Source organism: Anomaloglossus baeobatrachus, chromosome 6, assembly GCF_048569485.1.
Source record: "Anomaloglossus baeobatrachus isolate aAnoBae1 chromosome 6, aAnoBae1.hap1, whole genome shotgun sequence".
In the NCBI taxonomy this organism is placed as follows: Eukaryota; Metazoa; Chordata; class Amphibia; order Anura; family Aromobatidae; genus Anomaloglossus; species Anomaloglossus baeobatrachus.
Genome location: NC_134358.1, coordinates 482559388 through 482586103, shown reverse-complemented (window position 1 = coordinate 482586103; position 26716 = coordinate 482559388). Strand labels below are relative to the sequence as shown.

The 26716-nt window shown below is 45.8% G+C and overlaps 1 protein-coding gene across 3 annotated transcripts in view; it reads right to left on the bottom strand.

Moving 5' to 3' along the window:
* The window catches only part of HDAC9 (histone deacetylase 9), a 980770-nt gene that overhangs the window by 155591 nt on the left and 798463 nt on the right, over positions 1-26716 (bottom strand). For all 3 annotated transcript variants that reach the window (XM_075315376.1, XM_075315378.1, XM_075315377.1), the window contains one exon: positions 15572-15810. In XM_075315376.1, coding sequence (XP_075171491.1) covers positions 15572-15810 — 239 coding nt within the window. The remainder of the gene's footprint in view (positions 1-15571; positions 15811-26716) is intronic.

Genomic DNA, 26716 nt, shown 5'->3' with positions numbered 1-26716 from the left:
GGCTTTTACGCATATTTAAGGAGATGGAGAAGTTAAAAATTCCCACAGCTAAATGCATATCAGAGCAACTGCAAATGAACGCTGCCATCTACTGGTCAAAAATGATAAGTAATGGAAAGAATTATATCAGCAGGAACTTTAAAGAAAAGCGTTTTTTTTCCAGCGAGGAAGGTATATTAGGAGAAACCAGGGTATGTGATAACTGTGTTGCAGTTAGGATTTAAAAAAGACCCAGGAGAGCAGAGAGAGGAAGTGTCGGCTGGACCTGTTTCTGGACAGATGTACGGAAGCATCTGAGCTGGCTCATAGCTGCAATCATCAGAACAAGACAAACTGATGAAGTGGGGCCTCAGCTTTGAATGGAAATGAATGATTAAAAGAAGAGAGAGAGAGTGGGATGATTGGTTAACCAGAGGAATCAAGAGGATCAGCTGACCAGAGGAATATAGAGGACTGGCTGACCAGGGGAATCGAGAGCACTGGCTGACCAGAGCAATAGAGAGGTCTTACTGACCAGAGAAAAAGAGCGTACTGGTAGACCAGAAAAATCAAGAAAACTGACTGACCAAGGAAGAATTAAGACGACCGTGTGACCAGAAGAATCGAGAGGACTGGCTGACCAAAGAAATGGGACTGGCTGACTAAAGAAATGGGACTGGCTAACCAAAGAATAGAGAGGATTTGCTGACCAGAGGAATAGAGAGGACTGGCTGACCAGAGAAATAGAGAGGATCAGTTGACTAGAGGAATAGAGAGGACTGGCTGACCAGAGAAATTGAGAGGACCAGCTGACCAGAGGGCAGAAAATCTGAACCCAGATGACTGTGAGGCTAGATAGCAAAAAATGAACAATCGTGTGAGTGTGACCTGACTCATGCAGAGGTATCGGCGCCGTGCTTCTGGAGACAGAGGCAACCAGAGTCAATGCTTCACTGAAAATACTAATCAGTAAGAGAGTTGCAGCATTACTCTCTTAAAGGCCTGTACAAAAATCACCATAGTAGACTTAATGACAAAGTAACTACGACCTTTGTACCCAGCGAACTCTGCCTTACTACAGACTAAGGTATCAGACAGAGACACCATTGTAAATGGTAGCTGTTTATTTACTTGCATAATAGTGTCAGTAAAGACTTCAGTAAAGTTCATTGAGGGCCCCTGAGATAAGGTTTCCTGCGGTCACAGGTGGATTATCTTGGAAACCTCCAGCTGTGACCGCAACTTACCTGAGTGACGTCACTACTGATCGCACGGCTAACTCAGTCCCTGCTTGAAGCTCACAATGAGTAGTCATGTTTTATGGTGCTCGCTGTGAGCTTTAGATGTAGCAGTGCTGGAATAGTCATGGCGCCTCATGTGGATTACGTCAGGTCTGCAGGAGTGTTTGAGGGTTAATAAAGTGGTGAAAGAGAGTGTTTTTTGTATTTTATTTCAAATAAAGAACTTACAGATTAGTAATGGGGGGTCCCATAGATACTTCCCATTACTAATCTAGGGCTTAGTGGCAGCCACCACATCAGGGCAAGCGAGAAGAGCCAAAGTGTCGGGCTTGTCGCATCTAATGGATGCGACAAATCCGGGCAGCTATAGGCTGCTATTTTTAGGCTGGGTGGGCCCAATAAGCACGGGTCTCCTCACCCTGAGAAAACCAGCCCCCAGCTGTCGGCCTTTATCTTGGCTGGGCATCAAAATTGGAGGGACTGCAAGCCTTTTTTTAATTATTTAATTAAGTAATTAAAAAAAATCTGCATGGTTTAAATATTATTTTGATATACAGCCAAGAAAAGCACATGGCAGGGGGCTGCAGCCTGTAGCCATGGGCTTTATCTATGCTGGGTATCATAATATGGGAGGACCCTATGCCAATTGTTTTATTTATTTATTTTTACTGTACTATATAGACACACCAACAGGGTCTGTGATTACACACTTTGAGAAGCACTTTACTGAAGGTGAATATGCCCTTCAACATTGGTCAATAGCTTGTGCAGTGTTAAGATACCTTGCAGTGGCATAACTTGAGGCTTGTGGGCCCAAAGGCAAAATCTCTAACATGGACCTTAACTATTATGGGTCTGTAATAGTACTGGTCTTCTAATATAGGCCAGAAGTACCTTTGGTCCTCTTAGGCTTCATGGCCTGGAAATGACTATAACCATTGCACCTATTATAACTACACCCCTGCTTAATGGGAAGCTATCATCAGAAAATGGCTTTAAACAGGTTTTTGTGCTAAATGTATTTTTTAGTTAATTTTTGGCAATTTTTGTTGTTCCATATAGAATCTTTACTACAAATAAAAAATAGAAATATTGAAATTTTCACACGGGCCTCTGGGGCTATTTTAGACTATTATTATTGTTTATTATTATAGCGCCATCAATTCCATGGCGCTTTGTATGTGAAAGGGGTATACATAATAGGGACAAGTACAATAATCATAAACAATACAAGGCACAGACTGGTACAGGAGGAAAGAGGTCCCTGCCCGCGAGGGCTCACAGTCTACAAGGTATAGGTGAGGATACAGTAGGTAAGGGTAGAGCTGGTTGTGCAGCGCTATATCAGACTGAGGGTTATGGCAGGTTGTAGGCTTGTCAGAAGAGGTGGGTCTTCAGGTTCCTTTTGAAGCTTGTCAAGGTAGGTGAGAGTCTGATGTGTTGTGGCAGAGCGTTCCAGAGTATGGGGGAGGCACGGGAGAAATCTTGGATGTGATGTTGGGAAGAGGAGATGAGGGGGGAATAGAGAAGGAGATCTTGTGAGGATCGAAGGTTACGTGCAGGTAAGTACCGGGAGACTAGGTCACAGATGTAGGGAGGAGACAGGTTGTGGATGGCCTTGTAGGTCATGGTTAGGGTTTTGAACTGGAGTCGTTGGGCAATGGGAAGCCAGTGAAGGGATTGGCAAAGTGGAGAGGTCGGGGAGTAGTGGGGGAACAGGTGGATTAGTCGGGCAGCATAGTTTAGAATAGATTGTAGGGGTGCGAGACTGTTAGAAGTGAGGCCACAGAGCAGGACGTTGCAATAATCCAGGCGTGAGATAATAAGGGCACGTACTAGGGTTTTTGCAGCTTTCTGATGTTTTAGGAAATCCACATGTATATTAGCCCCAATGAACAGACTCGGACCCCATTTTTGTATTGAAGCATCTAATGAGCATGTGAAAAGGTCATTGTTATGGTAGAGGAAGTAGTGAACTCTGGCACTACATTACTGCTATAGGAATATTTGAAGAAAGAGGTATTTAGCTTATGTATTGGCCAATGCATGTGAGCCCGGTCACCATGGCAAGGTATATCTCTATATACTGGGAACCTAACTTGAAATGCCACTATCTGGATTAAAAACCTCCATGTTTAGGAAGCTAGGCTCCAGCTATAAAGGGGAATAAAGACAGCTGGTTATAGGGCAGAGTGCTCAATCAGAAAGAAATGCACTACCAATATAGGAAAAGACTGACCAGCACATCCAATAGGTGTGAACACGTGCTAGCTGAAAACACAATATAACTACAAAGCACATACAGCTGCATGCTAAAATAGTAACATTGAATAAGGGAACTCTGGTATTGCATTACTGCTATAGGAATATTTGAAAAAAAGAGATATTTAGCTTATGCATTGGCCAATACATAAGCGAAATATCTCTTTTTTTCAAATATTCCTATAGCAGTAATGCAATGCCAGCGTTCCCTTATTCATTGTTGGCATTTTAGTGTGCAGCTGTATGCATTTTGTAGTTATATGTGTTTAGCTAGCACCTGTTCACACATGTTGGATGTGCGAGTTAGTCTTTTCATATATTACTAGGGGGAGCAGGTCAGCTGTGACATCGCCTATTGTAATTAGTGGATCCTGTGTTATCAGCTGGGTATACAGGTGTTATTTTTGTCATTTTGATCCTGCCTTTGCTGATAATGAACTGCTGAAAACTCTTGCAAAAAGGACATGACATATAAATGTATAAAAGCCCATGTGGCCATGGTGAAAATCAAGATTACACTTTTTTGTCTTTTAATAAAGATCGTAAAATGAAAAAAAAATTGTATATATTTATAAAAAAAATACATGTAACACAAAAACTGATTTGTAGTTTCAGTCAAATTATCTTTACAGTGTCCCTTTAAGTCTTATATGTGAGATAACATTGTGTGACAAGTTATGGAGCTGGTGCATTGGGGAGATAAACTTTTCCTCGTCTGTATATGCAATATTCTCTTTTCCTCCTGCTATTCGATCATTTTGTGATATTATTTTCCCTTTTGACATTTTTCATACTAATACAAATAATAATAAAACGATCTTTGGAGCACATTTACCAGAAAATCTGATCACAACCTGTATCCGAGGAGGACATGAAACGTGAGCTGGTTGTGGTCTTTAAACTGAAGACTGAATCTAACACTATCTAATAATGGGCTACATCCTAGTCCTACACTTATCGTAGCTGAGTAAACACGACTTCACAGCAAGAGTCCCACAGACCACACAGCTCATGGAAGGCCGTCGTCTCACACAGACGCTCGGTGTGTTTCCCCTTCCACTTCAATTTGCATTGGCTCCCAGCTGACATTAACAGGCTCCATAACAGCCGGTGTTTGGAGGCTTAGGGCTATTCCCTGACCACTCAGAGCCATTACTTAACAACATAAATATTGGCTGGCAATGAGACTTTAATTATTTTGATTTATATTTGAGTCCTTCAGCTCAGTTTTCTTGCGTCTGACTGATGTCACATGACCACTTTCAGTTTTCGCAAGTGAATAAACATGGCCATGAGATGATCTAGAGGTCAATGTACAGGCGATACACGGCTGCAGGATCTGATCCTTCAGCTTCGGTGCTTGGAGAAGATTCAATTAGTGACTCAAGGTTCAAATGAATAAATGTGGTCAAGTTGTTGTTGTGCAGATGGTCTAGTTCTCTTAGTGGCTGTGACTAAACGACTTTAGCTTTTAACTGGGGACATACAATTGTATGTTTAGACTGTAGGTCCCATGTAAGAGTTTTGGTAAGTCCAAGGATGGATTTTCCTGGTCTAAATTTCTGTCATGGCTCATGCAAATATGTGAAATCTATATATGAAGGTGGACATTGGAGCCAATTTCTTTGCAAGAATAGTCCTCCTGTAGGAGGGTGGCCTGGATGATTGTGTTCCTGCCTCTGAAGACACTAATTGCTCCAATGTCTTGTATTGCGATGTACTGTGTAGTAAGAAATCTTAAGTGTGGTAATGCATAGTAATGGGTTAATTAGGAGTAGTGTAATGCATTGATGAAGCCATGTTGGTAATATGTAAGGTATTTCAATGTAGGAAAGTAATGTACTAATATAATCAGAAAGAGCTGCCCAGTAACAAGATGACTGCAGGAGCAGAAATAGTTAAGTGTGGGGACTAGCCCACAAGGTGTGGGATTAATTCTTAGGGCAAGAGACTGTTTTCACTTTCACAGAGACTGGTTTCACTGTCACTGGTTTCACAGTGTCATTCTATCTCATTCAGTGCCGTATGACTTGTGACGGGCTCAGGGCAATTCTTGTTTTGCCTTCTGTGTCTACTATTAAGCCTGTTTTATTGCTTTAGGCACTCGTGGGGTTAAATGCACTTTTTGTTGCTGTGCAGTAGACTGACTTCCTTGCAGTTCAGCTGTTTCCGATGATGTCCACTTCCGGCCTGTATAAATACACCCGGCCTCCTGCAGGGGGTGCCGCTTATTCCTTCATAATTCTTTTGCATTGCCCGGAGGTGGACGCACGCTGTCCTTGTGGTGGCTTTTTTTCCCTGGTTGTGAGTTGTTTGGAAGTAATTCTAAGTGTTGTCACTTACCCTTATTCCCTGTTAGTTCCACTCCACCTCTGTATTTTCCCCCCCCATAGTTGTTTGGGTGATGGTGTCTGTGTGTGTTTTGCTCCTGTTTTTGGTATATTGTTTGGTGGGGTATGCCCCATGACAGATAGGGAACACCTAGTGACTAGTATGGATGTGCAAGTCAGTTAGGTGCTAAAGACTGCAACTAGAGGATGACTTGTGGCAACTACAACAGCTAAGACTACTTACACACATCCGGTTTGAGCACTGCGGCTGAATACGGCTGTGAAACCTATGCAACGGATGCGGCGAAAACACCGCATCCTTTGCATAAGTTTTTACATGCGGCCCGTCCATTTTTTTCCGGTTGTGGGACGCTACTGAGCATGCGCAGTGGAAAAAACCGCATGCGGCGACCGGATGCGTTTTTTTCCGCATCGCGCCGCATCCGGCGTCCATAGGCATGCATTGAAAAATGCGCCGCACGGCCGGATGCGGCACGATGCGGTTTTTTTTGCCGGAGCAAAAAACGTTGCAGGGAACGTTCTATCCGGCCGCGGCATCGGTTAAATCTACCGCATGCGGCAAAAACCGGACCGAACGCAAGCCCCTGCGGCACAATACGGCACTAATGTAAGTCTATGCAAAAAATAACGCAACCGGCGTAAAAAAAAAATGGTTGCGGTTCTTCTGCAGAACGCCGTATTGTGCCACAGAGCAAAAACCGGATGTGTGAAAGTCGCCTAAGACCAGAATGAGACAGAGAGATTGGGAAACAGACAGACATATGGAAGGTCAGCATCAAAATCTAATTCTGGCTAAGAACAGAGTGACTCCTGTACAGAAGGGTCCAGAGAAGGATGCTTAGCATAAGGTCTGGTGTTGTTTATGGCTTATTGTGAGCGAACCAAAACAGGAGTGTACATGAAACATGTAAGGTAGACCTGGGTAACAGATCTGACAGCACCGGCGAATGCCTGTTGATGGGAAGACGTAGAACTGTGGGTGGTCTAGAATGACTTTCACATACAGTACTGTGATGCTAGGCTGGGAGGAGATAGAAGGACTGGGACCATCGAAGAAAGTAACAGCTGAGGAGATGCAGAAGGAAGTGTGTTCAATGGTGTCTTGTACTTTGGAAACTGTGCTTAAATTATGTGCTCGCTGTCTCATGTGTACAGTTGTGTTGAAGGAGCTGTTGAAGTTATTCAGTAATTATTGGCTTTTGTTACTGTCTTCACTGTGGATTGGTCCTAAATCACCAGAAGCAACGGAGACAAGTGGCATTCAAAAAGGTATGCACCCTATCAGGATTACAACTCCTCTGAGGGGTGCCGGGGTGAACGAGAACTGTGCCTTGCCGGTGACTGCTGCCCTAGTAGCCCTAAAGCCCAAAGCTGCAACAGAACCTTTCGAAAACCTGATTGTACTTTTTTAGGGTCCACAACTGTAAACCATCATAACGGTACCATGTTGTAGTGTCTGTTATGACTGAAAGCCATGACACATGTGGAAACATAGCTTTATATTGAAATTGGTTATACCTCTGTGTCCAGGTTCAATAAGTTGGAGATCTGTAACTTTCTGCTCTACCCCAACCTGCTGCTAACAAGTCAGTCCTTTTTACTGGTTAAGTACAAGAGATGAATTTTACTATTAGTTTCTAGACAAGTTAGTGATACTTGTTCTCTTTGATAGTTTAGACCGCGTCACTTGATACATGAAGGATAAGATGTTTACTACTCTCTGTCACTTGTAGTTCACTGAGATTCTATAAGCAGTGCCTAAAACAGAGGAGGGACAAGATAGAAGGGATTAACTGCATCATTGTTGCAAAAATATTTGGCTACAGAATCTCCTCTGCAAAAGGTTCACAGCTAAAATGCAATGTGGGAACATACCCTAAGGTTGGGTAAAGAATTAGTGACGGAATAATTGAACAGATAACCCATCAGTAGTATACCCATTCCAATGCTCTTGAGAAGCGAAGCACATACTTTCACTAACCAAAAAATGCTACTTTTTAGTATACTGGGAGCATATATGTCACTTTAACTTTTCCGAAAAGGGTAAAAATAAAGTTATCAAACCATTCCGCCATATTCCCAGTAAGTTACTAGCATCCACTTCCCCAATTACCTAATAGCGGCAACACCTACAACTTTCAAAGTCATGGAACAATAACGTACAGGGTCCCTTATATTGTAAGATTTAATTTATGCCTCTATGGGAGGCAAGAGTACAAGCCAGAACTGCGCCACCTGTAACATATTTATTTTGCTGTATAGCCCCTTACACTTTAATAGGATTTACGCAGCACAATATTTGGATAATACATTGTAACTACGAAAGACGATCTTACAATTAATAAGCAATAGGGAAAGGACACGAGATTTGGGAATGGAGTATTTAGCAAAGAATAGATTATGATTTTTCACATAATTTACTAATAATATCTAGTGATGAGCGAGTACTAAAAAGCTCGGGTGCTCGAAGCTCGGGCCGAGCCTCCCAAGATACTCGTGTACTCGGCCCGAGCACCGAGCCCAATGTTATCCTATGGGAGACCCGAGTATTTTTGTGAAATGACCTCCCGGCAGCATGGAGAAACCCTAAAAATGTCACAAAAGTCTCAGAAGAGTGCTCAAATGACATGGCATCAGCATGGGGAAGACCCCTTGAAGCATTTATCACTCAAAAGTCACAGATGTGAACAATTTTGTCCGAGTTTTACGCCATTTTTACGGACTCACCAGAAAACCTTCCAAAATGACACCAAAATGAATTTTCATGGCGGAAATGTTAAGGGCACATACCCAATAGTGAGATAGATCTGGTGTATGTTACTTTTTGAGATTAATACATGAAAGATTTTACATGAAAACCTTGTGTGGCACTCCGATGTCCAAAACGCACGTTTTGTGCTTTTTACTAGCGATGTCGGTCATTTTTTTTTATTATTCTATCTCCCTCAGTCCGTCGGTCTGTCTCTCTCTGTCTTGTCTGTCCCCCTCTCACAGTCTGTCGGTCATTCTCCCCCTCTCACTCTTACTTACCGTTCCCCGATCACTGCCGCGGCGCTGCACAGCTGTTCAAACTCCGGTGGCTTTTCCTCTTTTGAAAAAGCCGGCCGCTCATTAATCAATCTCCTATTCCCTGCTGTCCTGCTTTTCGGCGCCTATGATTGGTTGCAGTGAGACACGCTCCCACACTGAGTGACAGCTGTCTCACTGCAACCAATCACAGCAGCCGGTGTGTGTATACTGTGCAGTGAAATAAATAATTAAATAATTAAAAAAAACGGCATGCGGTCCCCCCAATTTTAATACCAGCCAGATAAAGCCATACGGCTGAAGGCTGGTATTCTCAGGATGGGGAGCTCCACGTTATGGGGAGCCCCCCACCCTAACAATATCAGTCAGCAGCCGCCCAGAATTGCCGCATACATTAGATGCGACAGTTCTGGGGCTGTACCCGGCTCTTCCCGATTTACCCTGGTGCGTTGGCAAATCGGGGTAATAAGGAGTTAATGGCAGCCCATAGCTGCCACTAAATCCTAGATTAATCATGTCAGGCGTCTCCCCGAGATTCCTTCCATGATTAATCTGTAAATTACAGTTAAAAAACACACACACCCGAAAAATCCTTTATTAGAAATAAAAAACACTAACAAAGTCCCTCATTACCAATTTATTAACCCCGACAAACCCTCCATGTCCGGCGTACTCCACAGTCCTCCAGCGTCGCGTCCAGCTCTGCTGCATGGAAGTGACAGGAGCTGCAGAAGACACCGCCGCTCCGGTCACCTCCACGCAGCTAATGAGATGAGTAGCGCGATCAGCTGAGCTGTCACTGAGGTTACCTGGATCCAGCGGTGGATGCAGCGGTGGCCGCGGGTAACCTCAGTGACAGCTCAGCTGATCGCGCTACTCACCGCCGCTCCAGTCAGCTCCATGCACCAACTGAGGTGAGTAGAGCGATCAGCTGCTGTCACTGAGGTTAATCGCGGCACCGCTGGATCCAGCGGTGGCCGGGAGTTACCTGACTGACAGCAGCTGATCGCGCTATTCCCTTCATTAGCTGCGTGGAGGTGACCGGCGGCTTTTACTATTTTGAAAAAGCCGGCCGCTCATTAAACAATCTCCTATTCCCTGCTTTCCCCGCCCACCGGTGCCTATGATTGGTTGCAGTGAGACACGCCCCCACGCTGAGTGACAGGTGTCACACTGCACCCAATCACAGCAGCCGGTGGGCGTGTCTATACTGTGCAGTAAAATAAATTAATAAATAATTAAAAAAAAACGGCGTGCGGTCCCCCCCATTTTAATGCCAGCCAGATAAAGCCATACGGCTGAAGGCTGGTATTCTCAGGATGGGGAGCTCCACGTTATGGGGAGCCCCCCAGCCTAACAATATCAGTCAGCAGCCGCCCAGAATTGCCGCATACATTATATGCGACAGTTCTGGGGCTGTACCCGGCTCTTCCCGATTTGCCCTGGTGCTTTGGCAAATCGGGGTAATAAGGAGTTAATGGCAGCCCATAGCTGCCACTAAATCCTAGATTAATCATGTCAGGCGTCTATGAGACACCCTCCATGATTAATCTGTAAGTTACAGTAAATAAACACACACACCCGAAAAAATCCTTTATTAGAAATAAAAAACACACACACATTCCCTGGTTCACCACTTTAATCAGCCCCAAAAAGCCCTCCATGTCCGGCGTCATCCAGGATGTTCCAGCGTCGCATCCAGCGCTGCTGCATGGAGGTGACCGGAGCTGCAGAAGACACCGCCGCTCCGGTCACTTCCACGCAGCAAATGAGGTGAGTAGCGCGATCAGCTGAGCTGTCACTGAGGTTACCCGCCGTCACTGGATCCAGTGACAGCGGGTAACCTCAGTGACAGCTCAGCTGATCGCACGGCTGTCTTCATTAGCTGCGTGGAGGTGACCGGAGCGGCGGTGTCTTCTGCAGCTCCTGTCACTTCCATGCAGCAGAGCTGGACGCGACGCCGGAGTCCGTGGAGTACGCCGGACATGGAGGGTTTGTCGGGGTTAATAAATTGGTAATGAGGGACTTTGTTAGTGTTTTTTATTTCTAATAAAGGATTTTTCGGGTGTGTGTGTTTTTTAACTGTAATTTACAGATTAATCATGGAAGGAATCTCGGGGAGACGCCTGACATGATTAATCTAGGATTTAGTGGCAGCTATGGGCTGCCATTAACTCCTTATTACCCCGATTTGCCAATGCACCAGGGTAAATCGGGAAGAGCCGGGTACAGTCCCAGAACTGTCGCATATAATGTATGCGGCAATTCTGGGCAGCTGTTGGCTGATATTGTTAGGGTGGGGGGCTCCCCATAACGTGGAGCTCCCCATCCTGAGAATACCAGCCTTCAGCCGTATGGCTTTATCTGGCTGGTTTTAAAAATGGGGGGAACCGCACGCCGTTTTTTTTAATTATTTAATAAATAATTAAAATTAATAATTAAAATTAATAAATAATTAAAAAAAACGGCGTGCGGTTCCCCCCATTTTTAAAACCAGCCAGATAAAGCCATACGGCTGAAGGCTGGTATTCTCAGGATGGGGAGCTCCACGTTATGGGGAGCCCCCCACCCTAACAATATCAGCCAACAGCCGCCCAGAATTGCCGCATACATTATATGCGACAGTTCTGGGACTGTACCCGGCTCTTCCCGATTTGCCCTGGTGCGTTGGCAAATCGGGGTAATAAGGAGTTATTGGCAGCCCATAGCTGCCAATAAGTCCTAGATTAATCATGTCAGGCGTCTATGAGACACCCTCCATGATTAATCTGTAAGTTACAGTAAATAAACACACACACACACCAGAAAAAATCCTTTATTAGAAATAAAAACACACACATATACCCTGGTTCACCACTTTAATCAGCCCGAAAAAGCCCTCCTTGTCCGGCGTAATCCAGGATGATCCAGCGTCGCATCCAGCGCTGCTGCATGGAGGTGACCGGAGCCGCAGCACACACAGCCGCTCCGGTCACCTCCACACAGCAAATGAACACAGCCGCGCGATCAGCTGCTGTCACTGAGGTTACCCGCGGCCACCGGTGGATGCAGCGGTGACAGCGGGTAACCTCAGTGACAGCAGCTGATCGCGCGGCTGTGTTCATTTGCTGTGTGGAGGTGACCGGAGCGGCGGTGTCTGCTGCGGCTCCGGTCACCTCCATGCAGCAGCGCTGGATGCGACGCTGGATCATCCTGGATTACGCCGGACAAGGAGGGCTTTTTCGGGCTGATTAAAGTGGTGAACCAGGGTATATGTGTGTGTTTTTTATTTCTAATAAAGGATTTTTTCTGGTGTGTGTTTATTTACTGTAACTTACAGATTAATCATGGAGGGTGTCTCATAGACGCCTGACATGATTAATCTAGGACTTATTGGCAGCTATGGGCTGCCAATAACTCCTTATTACCCCGATTTGCCAACGGCACCAGGGTAAATCGGGAAGAGCCGGGTACAGCCCCAGAATTGTCGCATATAATGTATGCGGCAATTCTGGCCAGCTGCTGACTGATATTGTTAGGGTGGGGGGCTCCCCATAACGTGGGGCTCCCCATCCTGAGAATACCAGCCTTCAGCTGTATGGCTTTATCTGGCTGGTATTAAAATTGGGGGGGACCGCACGCCGTTTTTTTAATTATTTATTTATTTATTTATTTTACTGCACAGTATAGACACGCCCACCGGCTGCTGTGATTGGGTGCAGTGTGACACCTGTCACTCAGCGTGGGGGCGTGTCTCACTGCAACCAATCATAGGCGCCTGTGGGCGTGGAAAGCAGGGAATATGAGATGGCTGTGTACAGAGCACAGCGCGCCGGCCGGTATAAAGGCTCGGTCACGCTGTGCAGGCCGGCCAATCACTGCAATTCCACAACTAACAGGGCTGTGGCATTGCAGTGGTCTGCCAGCCAATCCCTGCATGAGGGCTGGCTCTCAAAAGAGCGCCAACATGCAGGGATGAAGACCACGAGTAAAGCACGAGTATTGCAAAATTACTCGGTACCCGCCGAGTAGCCCGAGTACAGTGATACTCGTGCGAGTACCGAGTAGTTACAAGCATGCTCGCTCATCACTAATAATATCCTTATGTTATATGCATTGGAGATGTTAGGAATGTTGAATATTCCATTATAAAATTACATGCAACTTTGAATGAGATCTTTTTATACTATTAAGCGGGCTTTACACGCTGCGACATCGCTAATGCGGAGTCGTTGGGGTCACGGAATTCGTGACGCACATCCGGCCGCATTAGCGATGCCGTTGCGTGTGACACCGATAAGCGATTTTGCATCGTTGCAAAAACGTGCAAAATCGCTAATCGGCGACATGGGGGTCCATTCTCAAATCTCGTTACTGCAGCAGTAACGAGGTTGTTCCTCGTTCCTGCGGCAGCACACATCGCTGCGTGTGACGCCGCAGGAGCGAGGAAGCTCCCCTTACCTGCCTCCCGGCCGCTATGAGGAAGGAAGGAGGTGGGCGGGATGTTACGTCCCGCTCATCTCCGCCCCTCCGCTGCTATTGGGCGGCGGTTCAGTGACATCGCTGTGACGCCGCACGGACCGCCCCCTTAGAAAGGAGGCGGTTCGCCCGTCACAGCGACGTCGCCGGACAGGTAAGTATGTGTGACGGCTGTTGTGTGACACGGGCAGCGATTTGCCCGTGTCGCGCAACAGATGGGGGTGGGTACCCACACTAGCGATATCGGGACCGATATCGCAGTGTGTAAAGTAGCCTTTACTCAGATGACTATAAGGACTACTAATGAGTGTTGAGGACTTTAGTCTATAATCAAAATTGTTGCTTTTGTTAATATTTGCTTTTGAAGGGTTATTCTTAAAATAGGATATGCGATAACTTACTGAGCGCTGAAGGTTGGATGACTGAGAAGAGGTTCTGCAGAGCTCAGTCTGGCATGGAGCATAGCTGCCAGTGCTCAACGTCAGCTCCAGTCATTGTTTATCAGACTGCTAGAAATACCGAGTACTCGGTCATGGTTTAAATATTTAAACACCAGTTACAGAAGATATTGGTCCCGATTTATGAATGCGATTATTTCAGAATTTGTCTAAGAAAAATTGCTAAATTTTTGTTCAGAGAGTTGCCTATTTTGGCCTTTTCACTACAATTTTCCCTAGCCTTGACAAAATGGGTGAAGATGGGATGGGATAGAGGTATGACACCACAGTTTGTGTAATTCATGAAGAGCCGTGGCTTTCCTCACTCCGAGAATCTTAATTGAGTTTCCAACTGGAGTATGATTTGTATCGAGGCTCATGGAGGTGCAAGACTCTTAATGAATCAGAAGTTTCTGACTCAAGCTCACCATTGGGCCAGATTCTTCATTTGTATTTTACAAAAGTCATCTTTTTCTTTTTCATGTAGTATTCGTTGCCATTTTTTGTGATAAAGTCTTCAAAAAGGCGCACTTGGAGCACAAATTTTGAGCAAAATAAAGGAATGCTCTTTATTTAATCCTTAAACTGTTTAAAGGGAACCTGTCAGGTGTAATATGAACCCAGAACCATGACCAAATCTGGATGCATATTTCTAATCCCTGCCTAACAGTACCAGCTTATAGTAGCATAGATGAAGGGATCTTTAGAAAAAGTATTTCTAAAGATCCTTTATGATATGCTAATGAGGCCAGGGAATAGTCACAAGGGAATTACTTCCCCTGGCTAGTCGTTCCCCTTAGCATTTAAGCACGCCCCTGTGGGCATGCTAACATGCTAATGAATGCGCAGAATCAAAGGCATGGTTACTCTCACCTCTGTGCTGCCACCACAGCCGACACTGGTTTTCGGCTCAGTGCGCATAATCAGAAGTCTCTGGACTTCCGGTCATGTGCACTATGAAGCCGGGTGTACATGTCCTGGCTTCAAACTGGTGTATTGTATATGACTGGAAGTCCAGAGACTTCTGATCACACGCACTGACCCGAAAACCAGCGGTGGCAGCAGAGTGGTGAGAGCAGCCATGCCTCTGATGCTGCGCATTCATTAGCATGCGAGCACGCCCACAGGGGGCTGCTTACATGGTAAGGGGCAGACTAGCCAAGGGAAATAACGCCCTTGCAACTAGTCACTGGCCTCATTAGCATATGATAAAAGATCTTTAGAAATACATTTCCTAAAGATCCCTTTATCTATGCTACTATAGGCTGGGTCTGCTAGGCAGGGATTAGAGATATGCACTCAGAACTGCTGGTAGTTCTGGGTGTACTGTATATTGCACCTGACAGATTCCTGTTAATGATTTTGTAGTGAAAAAGTAATTTGTTCCACTAAAATTTTGCAAAATTTGCACCAGCATCAAATCACTCTGGAGAGGGGGGATGAATTCAGTACATGTTTGCAAACATTTTTCAACTTTTTAAAAAGTAGCAGTTGATGAATCAGCCAAAAACATCTGGAGAACCTAAATGTCCACAATGGCAAACATAAAAAAAAACAGACGAATGCATATAAAATTGACTTTAAAAAAGGTGCAAATTAAAAGAAGAATAAGGAGAAAATAAACAAAACTGGCAAAAAATAGACAAAAAAAGCCAAAATGCAATAATGAATCAGGCCCATTGTGTTCAAGCTTACATAGAATGGTATAGCTTAGGCTGCACATGTTTATTATAGGCCTGGGCCAATATCACTGTATAAATGTAGCCCCAATACTGGTCATCAGTTTGTGGTTTAGCATAAGGCAACTAACAAATACCTTGAGGTGTTCCTGGAGCTGGGCCTGGTGCTGCCTTGTGAGGTTTTCATGCTGTTTCTGAAATTCAGCAATGAGCAGCTGCTTCTGAATTTGCTGTTGCTGCTGGATTAATAGGAGCTCCTGCTGCAGCTGCTTCTCTCGCAACACGGGATCTAAAATTGGCATCACTGTTCTTAGATCTGTCCTTAGGTCCAGTGGTGTGACAGGTTCCAAACCTGTAGGAACCTCAGACTTTATATCTGAAATAAAACACAAATACAGATTTGTCATTATCATATGTGTGTGTATATATATGTATATCTACACTGAACAAATATATAAACGCAACACATTTTTTTTGCTCACATTTTTTCATGAACTGAACTCTAAAGGGCGCTTTACACGCTGCGACATTGCTAGCAATTGCTAGCGATGTCGAGCGCGAGAGCACCCGCCCCCGTCGTACATGCAACATTTGGTGATCGCTGCCGTAGCGAACATTATCGCTACGGCAGCGTCACACGCACATACCTTGTCAGCAACGTCGCTGTGACCGCCGAACAATCCCTCCCTCAAGGGGGAGGTGCGATCGGCGTCATAGCGACGTCACTGCGGCGTCACTAAGCGGCCGGCCAATAGAAGCGGAGGGGTGGAGATGAGCGGGACGTAACATCCCGCCCACCTCCTTCCTCATTGCAGGTGGACGCAGGTAAGGAGATGTTCATCATTCCTGTGGTGTCACACACAGCGATGTGTGATGCCTCAGGAGTGACGAACAACATCGTACCTGTGGCAGCAGCGATATTAAGGAAAGGAGCAATATGTCAACAATCACCATTTTTGAACGATTTTGCGATCATTGATCGTCGCTCCTTGGTGTCACACGATGCGATGTCGCTACCGGCGCCGAATGTGCGTCACTAACGACGTGACTCCGACGATAGATCGGTAGCGATGTCGCAGCGTGTAAAGCACCCTTAACATATAAAGGAGGCTTTACACGCAACGACATCGCTAATGAGAGGTCGTTGGGGTCACGGATTTCGTGACGCACATCCGGCCTCGTTAGCGACGTTGTTGCGTGTGAAATGTACGAACGACTGCTACCTATCAAAATTACTCACCTAATCGTTGATCGTTGACACGTCGTTCTAATCCCAAATATTGTTGCTGTTGCAGGACGCAGAATGTTCGTCGTTCCTGAGGCAGCACACATCACTACGTGTGACACCCCAGGAATGAGGAACAACACTGTACCTGCGCCCTCCAGCAACGAGGTGGGCGTGTCTTTCTTTCGGCTGCTCTTCACTTCTATTAGACGGCTGCCGTGTGACGTCGCTGTAACACCCCACGAACCGCCCCCTTAGAAAGGAGGCGGTTCGCTGGCCACAGCGACGTTGCTAGGCAGGTAAGTTTGTGTGACGGGAACTAACGATATTGTGCGTCACGGGCAGCGATTTGCCTGTGACGCACAACCGACGAGGGCGGGTTCAATCGACAGCGACATCGCTAGCGATGTCGCTGCGTGTAAAGTGGCCTTAAGACTTTTTCTATGTACACAAAAGGCCTCTTTCTCTCAAATATTGTTCATAAGTTTGTCTAAATCTGTGTTGGTGAGCACTTCTCCTTTGCGAGATAATCCATCCACATCTCAGGTGGGGCAAATAAAGATGCTGATTAGACTGCACATGATTATTGCACAGGCGTGGCTAAAGGCTGCTTTACACACAACGATATCGCTAGCGATCTCGTTAGCGATGTGACAGACCCAAATCGTGTTCCGATTTGCCGAGATCGCTCATAGGTCGTATATGATTATTATGAGGGCAAGCAACGTTTATCAGCATTTAATAAGGAACGGTTCCATTGCACATCCATATTACCATGTTACAGCTCCAGTACTTGAATCGCCCATGTTTTACCAAAGGGTTCAATAGTGACTTACGTCTGGACACTAAAATACTTGTGTTAAGCCTCCAGGGAACAGTTTTATTATAATATTATTCTAACAGACTGCCCACAAGGAGGATGCAGGTAAAGCCATCTCTGAAGGTTGCTGTTGGCATTCTGTCCACAACCACTGCAACATAGTTCAAGGCTATCAGCGCTAAGTGCTCCATAGGCATCTACAATGGGCAGACCTGTTTACACATAGCAATTATTTTTAGGATCTTAACTATGTTAATAGTAAATAACAGTAATGGATGTGACTAACCATAAAGTACAACATGACCCCATAATGAACAGTAAAAATATAATTATATTGTACATAAAAATTCAGTGTCCGCCCATAGGAAATATTCTCCATGTAATATGGAACTTGTAAATTATTACTATGAGGGCTAGGACACACATTATCACTTGCTTCCTTATCTTTGAGTTCCTAGACTCACAGTTCACTTCATACCGCCATGTCGTGAGGCTTGGATTGGACTTTGCCTATGGTGCTGAATTGAGTAGAATCAGTGAAAATCTCTGGTAACTGGACTGTGTAAGCGCAGAATTTGTCTTGAAGTATAAGGAGCAGATAGCAGTGCCATTGACAAGGGCATTTACAAGTTGGTAATTGCAAAATCAGGTTGGTTCAGACGGCTGAGCGCCCATGGCTCCAGGCACTACCACTCCACCGACACAAAACCACCACAGCATTGGCTGCCACATAGCACCAGCACCCTCAGTGTTGCAGTATGGGTGCTGTGAGGCACCAGGTCTCCTGCCCTGCTGGTGCGTTATCATTGCAGCAGTGGTTGGTGCATGGCGCCGCACCCTTCAAGGCATAAGTTAGGGACCCACTCAGAAGTTCACTGGGTTGTGGCAGGGGCCTTTATACAGTCTGATCAGGATGTTAAACCAAGAATCTCATGTTCAGGTATTTAAAGTTTGCCTAGCGTCTTTAGATCAACTTATGATTTGTGGATGTGCGGCCATGTCTTTTTCTACAACTATGTTGGATACTGCATATGTTGCTGAATCAGACAGCATCAGATGACTAGAACCCACTGGAGATCACTAGAACAGTGTGAGCAAAGGAGCCAGTAAGGCAGTATATGTGGCACTGTAGGAGTAGACCAAAAGAAAGTAGTATGGTTATGTCGCGGGCTGCGGGGCACTGCGCTCGCTAACGCTCGGGTCCTGCGCTGCGGCTGCTGCTCGGTGGCTCGAGCGGTGGGCCGGATCCAGGGACTCGAGCGGCGCTCCTCGCCCGTGAGTGAAAAGGGGGTGGTTTGCTTGGGGATTTAGTCCGTGACGCCACCCACGGGTTGTGGTGAAGATGGGCACCACCGCTGCTGGTGACGGGGATCCCGGGAGCGATGATAGGGAGCAGCTGGGATGTTGTTTTCCCCCTCCGTGGGTAGGGGTTTGTGGTCCCGGGGCCCGGTGGTGTGACGGGGAGGCAGGGTCGGTGAGGTGCAGGGTTGCAGGGACAGCGCGGCGCGGTGCCGGATGGCACGGGTGTACTCACTCAGCTACAGATGCACAAAGTCTCTGGTAAACCAAACGGCTGGATGGACGGGTTCCGCAGCCAGCTGCAGTGTCTCTCCCCGGACAGGTGATGGTGGCTGTCTTTCCCTGCACCTTTGTGTACTGTGATGACTCCAATGGCTTCCCAACGGTATTCCGCTCCCCAGTGTATAGATACCGGAGGAGCCCGTTTTGCCCGCAGGCGCTGGCCCTCGGATTTCTAGCCGGTGGCGGTGGCTGTATATCCTCACGGTGTGAGCAGTTGCCTTGAATCGGAACTTAGTTGTTAGGGAACCCCGGGGGTTCCTGTCACATTCGGATTTGACTATTGACAGCGGCTCCAAGCCTGGTCGGGGTCCGATGGCCCTGCCTGTGTGCTTAGCTTCACTCCGTTCCCTGGTCCGGTACCGGTGGGCCACCGCCCAGCCCCGGTCCTTACGGCTCTGCGGAGTTCCACCAACTCCTGCAGACGGCCACCACCGTCTGCCAACCTTGCTCTCAGTGCCTGGGCTCCAACCCAGACACTTGCAGTTCGTGTCCTCCTACTTTCACCTACAAACTCTATCTTCTCCAAACTCTGACTGCTTTTCCCGCCTCCAGGCCTGTGAACTCCTCGGTGGGTGGGGCCAACCACCTGGCTCCACCCCACCTGGTGTGAACATCAGACCCTGGAGGGAGGCAACAAGGGTTTTTGTCTGACTAATGTAACTGTCTGGGGTGTGGGGGTGTGTGTTTTGTCTGTGGCTACCTGGCTATTCCAGGGCGCCACAGTTAGCTTACAGCTGGTGGCATCCAAAGAGTACTGGAGAGCAGGGACATCATGTAAGAAAGACTCATGAAATTGGTATCAAACTAAAAGGGAACCAGAGCAAGGAGCAGTGAGTTATGTCCTCTTCCTCATATCTCTTCGATCCATCTGAGCTCTTCTCTGCTCACTGACTCATTGAACATCTCTACAGAAAATGCTCTAATTTTTTTTCCTATACAAATGCGCTCTTCCTTGTCTAATCTGTCATTTACCCTTAGCTACCACTTGTCCTGGCACTGATTACATATATACAATTTAACCATCGCAGCTTTTATTTATTATGGATGAATTTTCTCACATATGAAAACTGTTCTTAAAATTCATTATGATTCCAAGAGTAAAGCTGCACGCGGCACTCTTCTACATCTCACAAATGATGCATCCCAACAAGGCGAGAGCAAACAGGTCCTTCCGCAGCAATTATCTCTGCAATTTTACACTCTTAAGGCCCCGTTACACGCAACGACGTATCTAACGATATATCGCCGAGGTCACGGATTCCGTGATGCACATCCGGCATCGTTAGCGACACCAACAAGCGGCCGTTAACGATGGAAAATACTCACCAAATCGTCCATCGTTGACAAGTCGTTCATTTTCAAAAAATCGTTGGTTGTTCAGGATGCAGGTTGTTCATCGTTGCCGAAGCAGCACACATCGCTACGTGTGATGCCTCCGGAACAGCGAACTGCAGCTTGTCTGTGTCCTCCTCAACGAGCACCGAGGTGGGAGTGATGGAGATGCGGCTGCTCTCCGCCCCTCCACTTCTATTGGTGGCCCACTCTGGGACGTCGCTGTGACGCTGAACGAACCTCCCCCTTTCAGGGGAGGTTGTTCACCGCCCACAGCGACGTCGTTAGGGAGGGCTGTACGTGTGACACGGACAAGCGAGATTGTGCACCGCGGGCAGCGATTTGCCCATGACGCATAAACGACGGGGGCAGGTGCCATTGCTAGCGATATCACTAGCGATGTCGCTCCGTGTAAAGCCCCCTTTAGTCAGACTTCTTCTATGAGTATGAATCCAGTATATGAGCAAACCACTTCATCATCCTAATGATAGGCCAATTCAATGCTCCATTTTTTTTGTGATTGAATATGTTGGGAGATGAAGTTCATCCATTTTGATTACTTTATTAAAAAAAAAAAAAAAAAAAAAAAAGAAGAGGAAAAAAAAAAGTTCGTAAAAGTCAACTTCGGACAAAACACAAACTTCTATTGTTCTGTCATTGAAAAGTAGAAGACAAATTGGTTGACTTTTTACTCTGCTGAAATAATTCCTCCTAAACTGTTTGGTTTGGTTTTCCAGACTAATCATTAAATGGTGAAAAATCGCTCTTAAGCTCACAAAAACTACTCATGATTATAAATAATAGCCTTGAATTGGAAGCTAAAAGCAGGCAAGAGCCCGGCCCTCCATCCAATTCATTCAGCGGCAATCCACATTCCATTTGTCTAGACTAAATATAGCTCCGTTTACACAAGAAATCAATAGTACTTGCTGAGAGCACAGCAAAGGCATGAATATTTCATCAAAGGCAGGGAGTGAGGGAATGATGGCAATCAGTAAACTGACAGCTACGTGAGGGCTGACTGCGGCCCCGCGGATGAGTCACACCAAGCTGGACAATGGCTTCCTCCCCGCAAGTCACAATCCGATTGAATGCGTCTTTCTATTTTTAACAGTAATTGTGTTGCAAGTGACAAAGCCTTATCATCTTGAAGTGAGAGATAGATTTTCTTACATCTCCTATGACAGGATAATATGCCCTGCGAGAAGCAATAATAGCAGCTCGATACCGCTCGCTGATCGCATGTCTCCTTTGTGCTTGTACTCTGCGCCACATCACCAAATCCCAAACAAAGGGCCGCAGCTTTTCATACACAGCTTAATTATAATAATTAACATGGCAACCTTTGAATTAGCCAGAGGAGAACCATCTGTCTGTATGTGAGAGTAGCCAAACATTTAACCTTTGTCACTTCCCTGCATCACAAAACAACATAAATAGGATGCAGATATCGGCCTCGCTTCTAATAACCCATTGTGTCAGGTGAACATGATACAATGTGGTACAATATGTTATATGGAAAACATCTGCTGGTAATATCACCAATAATACAGCCGCCCCACCACCGTGCGAAGCTGCCGCCCCACCACCGTGTGGAGCTGCCGCCACACCACCGTGCGGAGCTTCCGCCCAACCTACACCCCACCTTCTGTCTCCTCCCCAAAATTCTTTAGAATGTTAGCCCACAAGGGCAGGGTCCTCTTCCCTCTGTACTAGTCTGTCTATTGTAACTTGTATATGTATTCTGTATGTAACTCCCTTCTCATGTACAGCACCATGGAATCAATGGTGCTCTATAAATAAATAATAATAATAATGTCATAAATCTGGCATTTGTCCTACAAGCTGCCATTATCTCCATGCAGTCGTCATATGTTATTGTGAATCCGGCATTTGGGTTGGGAAAATAGGGACTGTTCCTTAAGGCTATGTTCATGTGACGCCCCTGGACTATCAGTTCCTCACAGGGTATTGCACAATCCACCCTCCTATGCAGTATCCACCTCCTTCTTGGTTATGAGTCCGTAACCAAATGGTGTTGGCTACATCAGCAAATCAGATCCTAGATACACCCTGCACCACACCGACCAGACACACCAGTGGACAGCTTGAGTGGAATAGAGTCGCCCACCTGGGGGGTCAGGGAGGGGAGGTGAGGAGTGTAGTCAGAGGAGTAGTAGGAGTAGTAGTTGGTAGTCTGAAGTGGAGAGTAGCCCTCGAGATGTGAGGAGCTCTGAGGAGTTCGGGAGCGGGGACTCCCAGAAGAAAACTGTCTAGGTTGCAGACGGTGGTCTGAGCCTAGAAGAGTCGGACCCCCAGTCGCAGGGGATCATGGCAAGGGGCTCGGATCTGTCGAGCAGGACAGCCGGCGGTCTTGCACCATCACCGGTCTTGGACCGAGGCATGACGGAGTACATGGACCTTAGGTCGGGGTGTAGCTGCATGAAACCCGATAATTTACCCGTGTAGAAAGGAGCCTTCAAGATTCGTTCCCAACCGCTCCAAAATCGGGTACTAGCGCAACGAGGGGGATAGGAGTATCCACCCAAAACGGTCCAGAAAATCCCAAGCGTGAGCCCTGAGAGAAAGCTCCCACACTTAGCCACAGTGGGGAGCGGGACCCAGCAAGTTTCAAACTACCGGAACCACCAGAGAAGTAAACTTAGTGCCAGGAGACAGGTCACGGATCACAAGGCAGCACCATTGGGGACGGGACCCGAACTAGCTTCCCTCAGCGGCAGCGGTGTCCAGAGATTTGGTTTACCCGGTTGTCGGTGTCTGCTTAATGGCCTGAGTGAGTACAAGAGTGACCCCTGCATCCCACGGCCTTATCCCCACACCGAGTACGGGGGCATTCCCCCTACCCGTGGAGGGTTCCAACACCTTGCTGCCCCATTCCATCATCCCCGGGTACTCCCAACTGCAGCGGTGGTACTCCTAATTACCACACACCACGGGTGGTGCCACAAACTCTATAATCCCTTGTAAATACCCCCCTTCATTTGAGCGGCCGCACGACCCCCGGGTCCAGAGACCGTTGAGCCACTGAGAACCCGGATCCGAGCAGCTCGGCTGCTTCCACAGGGGCAGCACATTCACACACTGAACCTTTTGATATATTTTTGGTGCATTTTTGACATCACACAGATGCACATAAATACATGCATTTCCTTCTCCCAGCAAAGTCTCTGAGATTTCTATTTTGCGGTCCACACTGGGCATCTTTTGTTGGCTGTGTCTTGGCTGTTTTTGAATATGGACCCAAGATGCAGTATGTCAATTATTTCTACATTTTTCCATCGTTTTTAAGCCCTTCCAGTCAATAGATTTGACTTAAAAAAAAACCGCATTGGGCAAAACGCGATAAAAACGTGGTAAAAACGCAGTGCGGGTTTTGGTGCATTTTTGATGCACTCAGGATGCACTGACAAAAATATGCCGCGTGTGAACATAGCCTTAGACTAGGGCCCCACTTTGCGTTTCCACCTGCGTTTTAGGTGCTTTTGAGGTCCGTTTTGAGAAGCACCTTTTTCATGCCAAAAGGCATGCGTTTTGATTTCCCAGCAAAGTCTATAGAAAATGGGGTTTCTAGACCCCACTTTGCGTTTTAAAACGCTGCGTTTAATTTGCATATTTTGTGGCAAAAACCATGCGTTCAAAGAAGCAACATGTCAATTGTTTTTGCCATTTTGGGTGCGTTTTGTTAACATTGAAGTCTATGAGAAATGGCAAAAACCAAGATTCCAGCAAATTCCTGCATTTTACCTGCTTTTCCAGTGCAGAAAACATGCGTTTTGGACTTCCAAAACGCATGCTTTTTGGACATCAAAAAAATGATTTCATATGTCCCTTTACACACACATAGTCTGACAATTAAAAATAAGAATTTTAATAAATTATTGCTATTTTTCCATTAAATATCATATTACCGCTATAATTTTATTAAATTAATCTATTTTCATTATTTTTCACAAAAATATAGATTTGTTTCTTTTTTTCCAATTTTTTCATTGAGTTTGACTATTTAAACTTTATTTAGCAGTGTCAATGATGTTCAAAACGCATCTATCAAAACGCAGGTGGAAAAGCAGGTAAAAAGTGCTGAAAACGCATCTAAAACGCGGTAAATACGCATGCGTTTTCAGCGCTAAATTTCTGAAAAAGGCAACTTTGGTCAAATCAATTAAGCCCAAAACGTGCATTTAGAACTGCAAGTAGGAGAACGCAAAGTGGGGCCCTAGCCTTACACTTATTCTGTTTTCAAACATCTGACATTCACAGATCAAGTAGGTGTAGGTATATGAGGTATATGAGACATATGCAATTGGAGCGTTTTATAGGAAATATAGTTTGAAAAGCTGGCCATGTGCATACGTTGAGTATTTGGTACGTTTTTATCCCAGAATTTGTAAGCCAAAACCAGAAGTGGGTAAAAAAAACTAAACAAATACTCAACGTGTGCAATACTAGTCCATTGCAGCCCTCAGTTGGTTCCTCTGTGCTCCCCTCCAATTGATCGAAAGGTCACTTCCTATCTAGACGCATGGGAGAGACTTGTCAATCAACTGGAGCTTTATGGGGAGAAGCTAATAGGGGGCTCGTAAAAGACTAATCAGATCTGTACCTTTGGTCACCAGCCCACTGTTCAAACTATATTTTCTCTGAAACATCACACTATGAGTCTAAAACATACCTGTCTGAAAACACACAGCCAGACTCTGATTCATGCTGCCCATGATTCGGGCAACATGAATCTAATTAGAGGGTTTTTTTTTAATGCAAACTGATTGCCTAGACTGGATATAATTGTTGCGGAGAGAAGCCGGGCAAGGCGCCTAGGCAAGACAAGTCATGTCTCTCTCTTTAGAACGTGGTAAGTTTTTCAAACCGCTTATTGCTTTGGCTTAGTCTCTGACTGAAGCTCACAGCGAGCAGTCACTGTTCTGTGGCCTCATGCTGTGCCTTCAGATGTAGCAGAGCTGGAATCGTAATGTTACCTTGTGTGGACTGCGTCGGACCTGGGTGTTTTTTGGGTTAATAAATTGGTGAAGAGGTGGTTTTATGTATTTAATTTCAATTAATGGATTTTTTTTAGTTTTTTGTGTTCATTTCTTTCCACTTACAGATTAGTAATGGGGGGTCTCATAGACACCTCCCATTACTAATCTAGGGCTTAGTGGTAGCTGTGGGCTGTCGTTAACCCCTTATTACCTTTACTGCCACTGAATCGGGAAGAGTCAGGTAACGTTCTGGGACTGTCACATCTAATGAATGCAACAATCTGACCAGCTGCAAGCTGCTATTTTTAGGGGGTCCAATAAGCATGAGTCTCCCTAGCCTGAGAATACCAGCCCCCAGCTGTCAGGCTTTATCATGATTGGGTATCAAAATTGGGGGGATGACATGCCATTTTTTAAAATGATTTATTTAAATAATAATAAAAAAAGCCAAATGTAGTTCCTCTTATTTTGATACACACCAAGATAAGTGTACGGCTAGGGGTTTCAGCCTGTATCCGTATGCTCTATCCCTGCTTGGTATCATAATACGGGGGATCCCTACACCAAATTTTTTTATTTATTGTTATACAACAATATAAATCCGCATACAGGGTCTGTGATCGCAAGCAGTCAGATGCTATCACACAGGCTGGGGGCGTATCTGACTGCAACCAATCACAGACGCCAGGACTGCCAGTGGGCTGGGGAAGCAGTGAATATACATGAAAGTAAATGACTGGCCCTGGAAAAAGAATGGGTGGCCTGGAATCAGTTACAGCCGCGCCAGAGACTCGGTAAGTATGATGCACTTGCTGTAGTCCAATTATCCCTTCTACCACCATTTTTAAGCACTGTATGCTGGTCCCCATAGACTTATATGGGGAACAGCGTCCAGCCAGATATCTGGGCCAGAGCCAGTTTTTTGTTTAAGTCTTGCCTAGTCCCAGATATCTGCGAGTTCGCCCCCTCACTAGTCATGAGGGGTTAAAAATTCAAAAGATTTGGAGCAACTCTACTCTACTTCACCCCCACCCCCCCCCCCCCCCACACACACACACACACACACTCACACGCACACATCCCGGAATGGTTTTCTATATCTAAATTAGGAAGTTGCATCTTTTTGCAACATTATAAAAAAGTGTACTTTATGCTGAAAAAGTAAAAAAACAATAAGGGACAAGAAAAAAGGTCATTTTTGCCTTTGCACCAAATTTGTGAACTATTCACGTGAAATTTGATGACTAAGGGTCAGCGAATATAAGACAAAAAAAGAAATGTGCCTGCCCTTCGTAGCATTGACTACTTTGGCAATTCTAAGGAC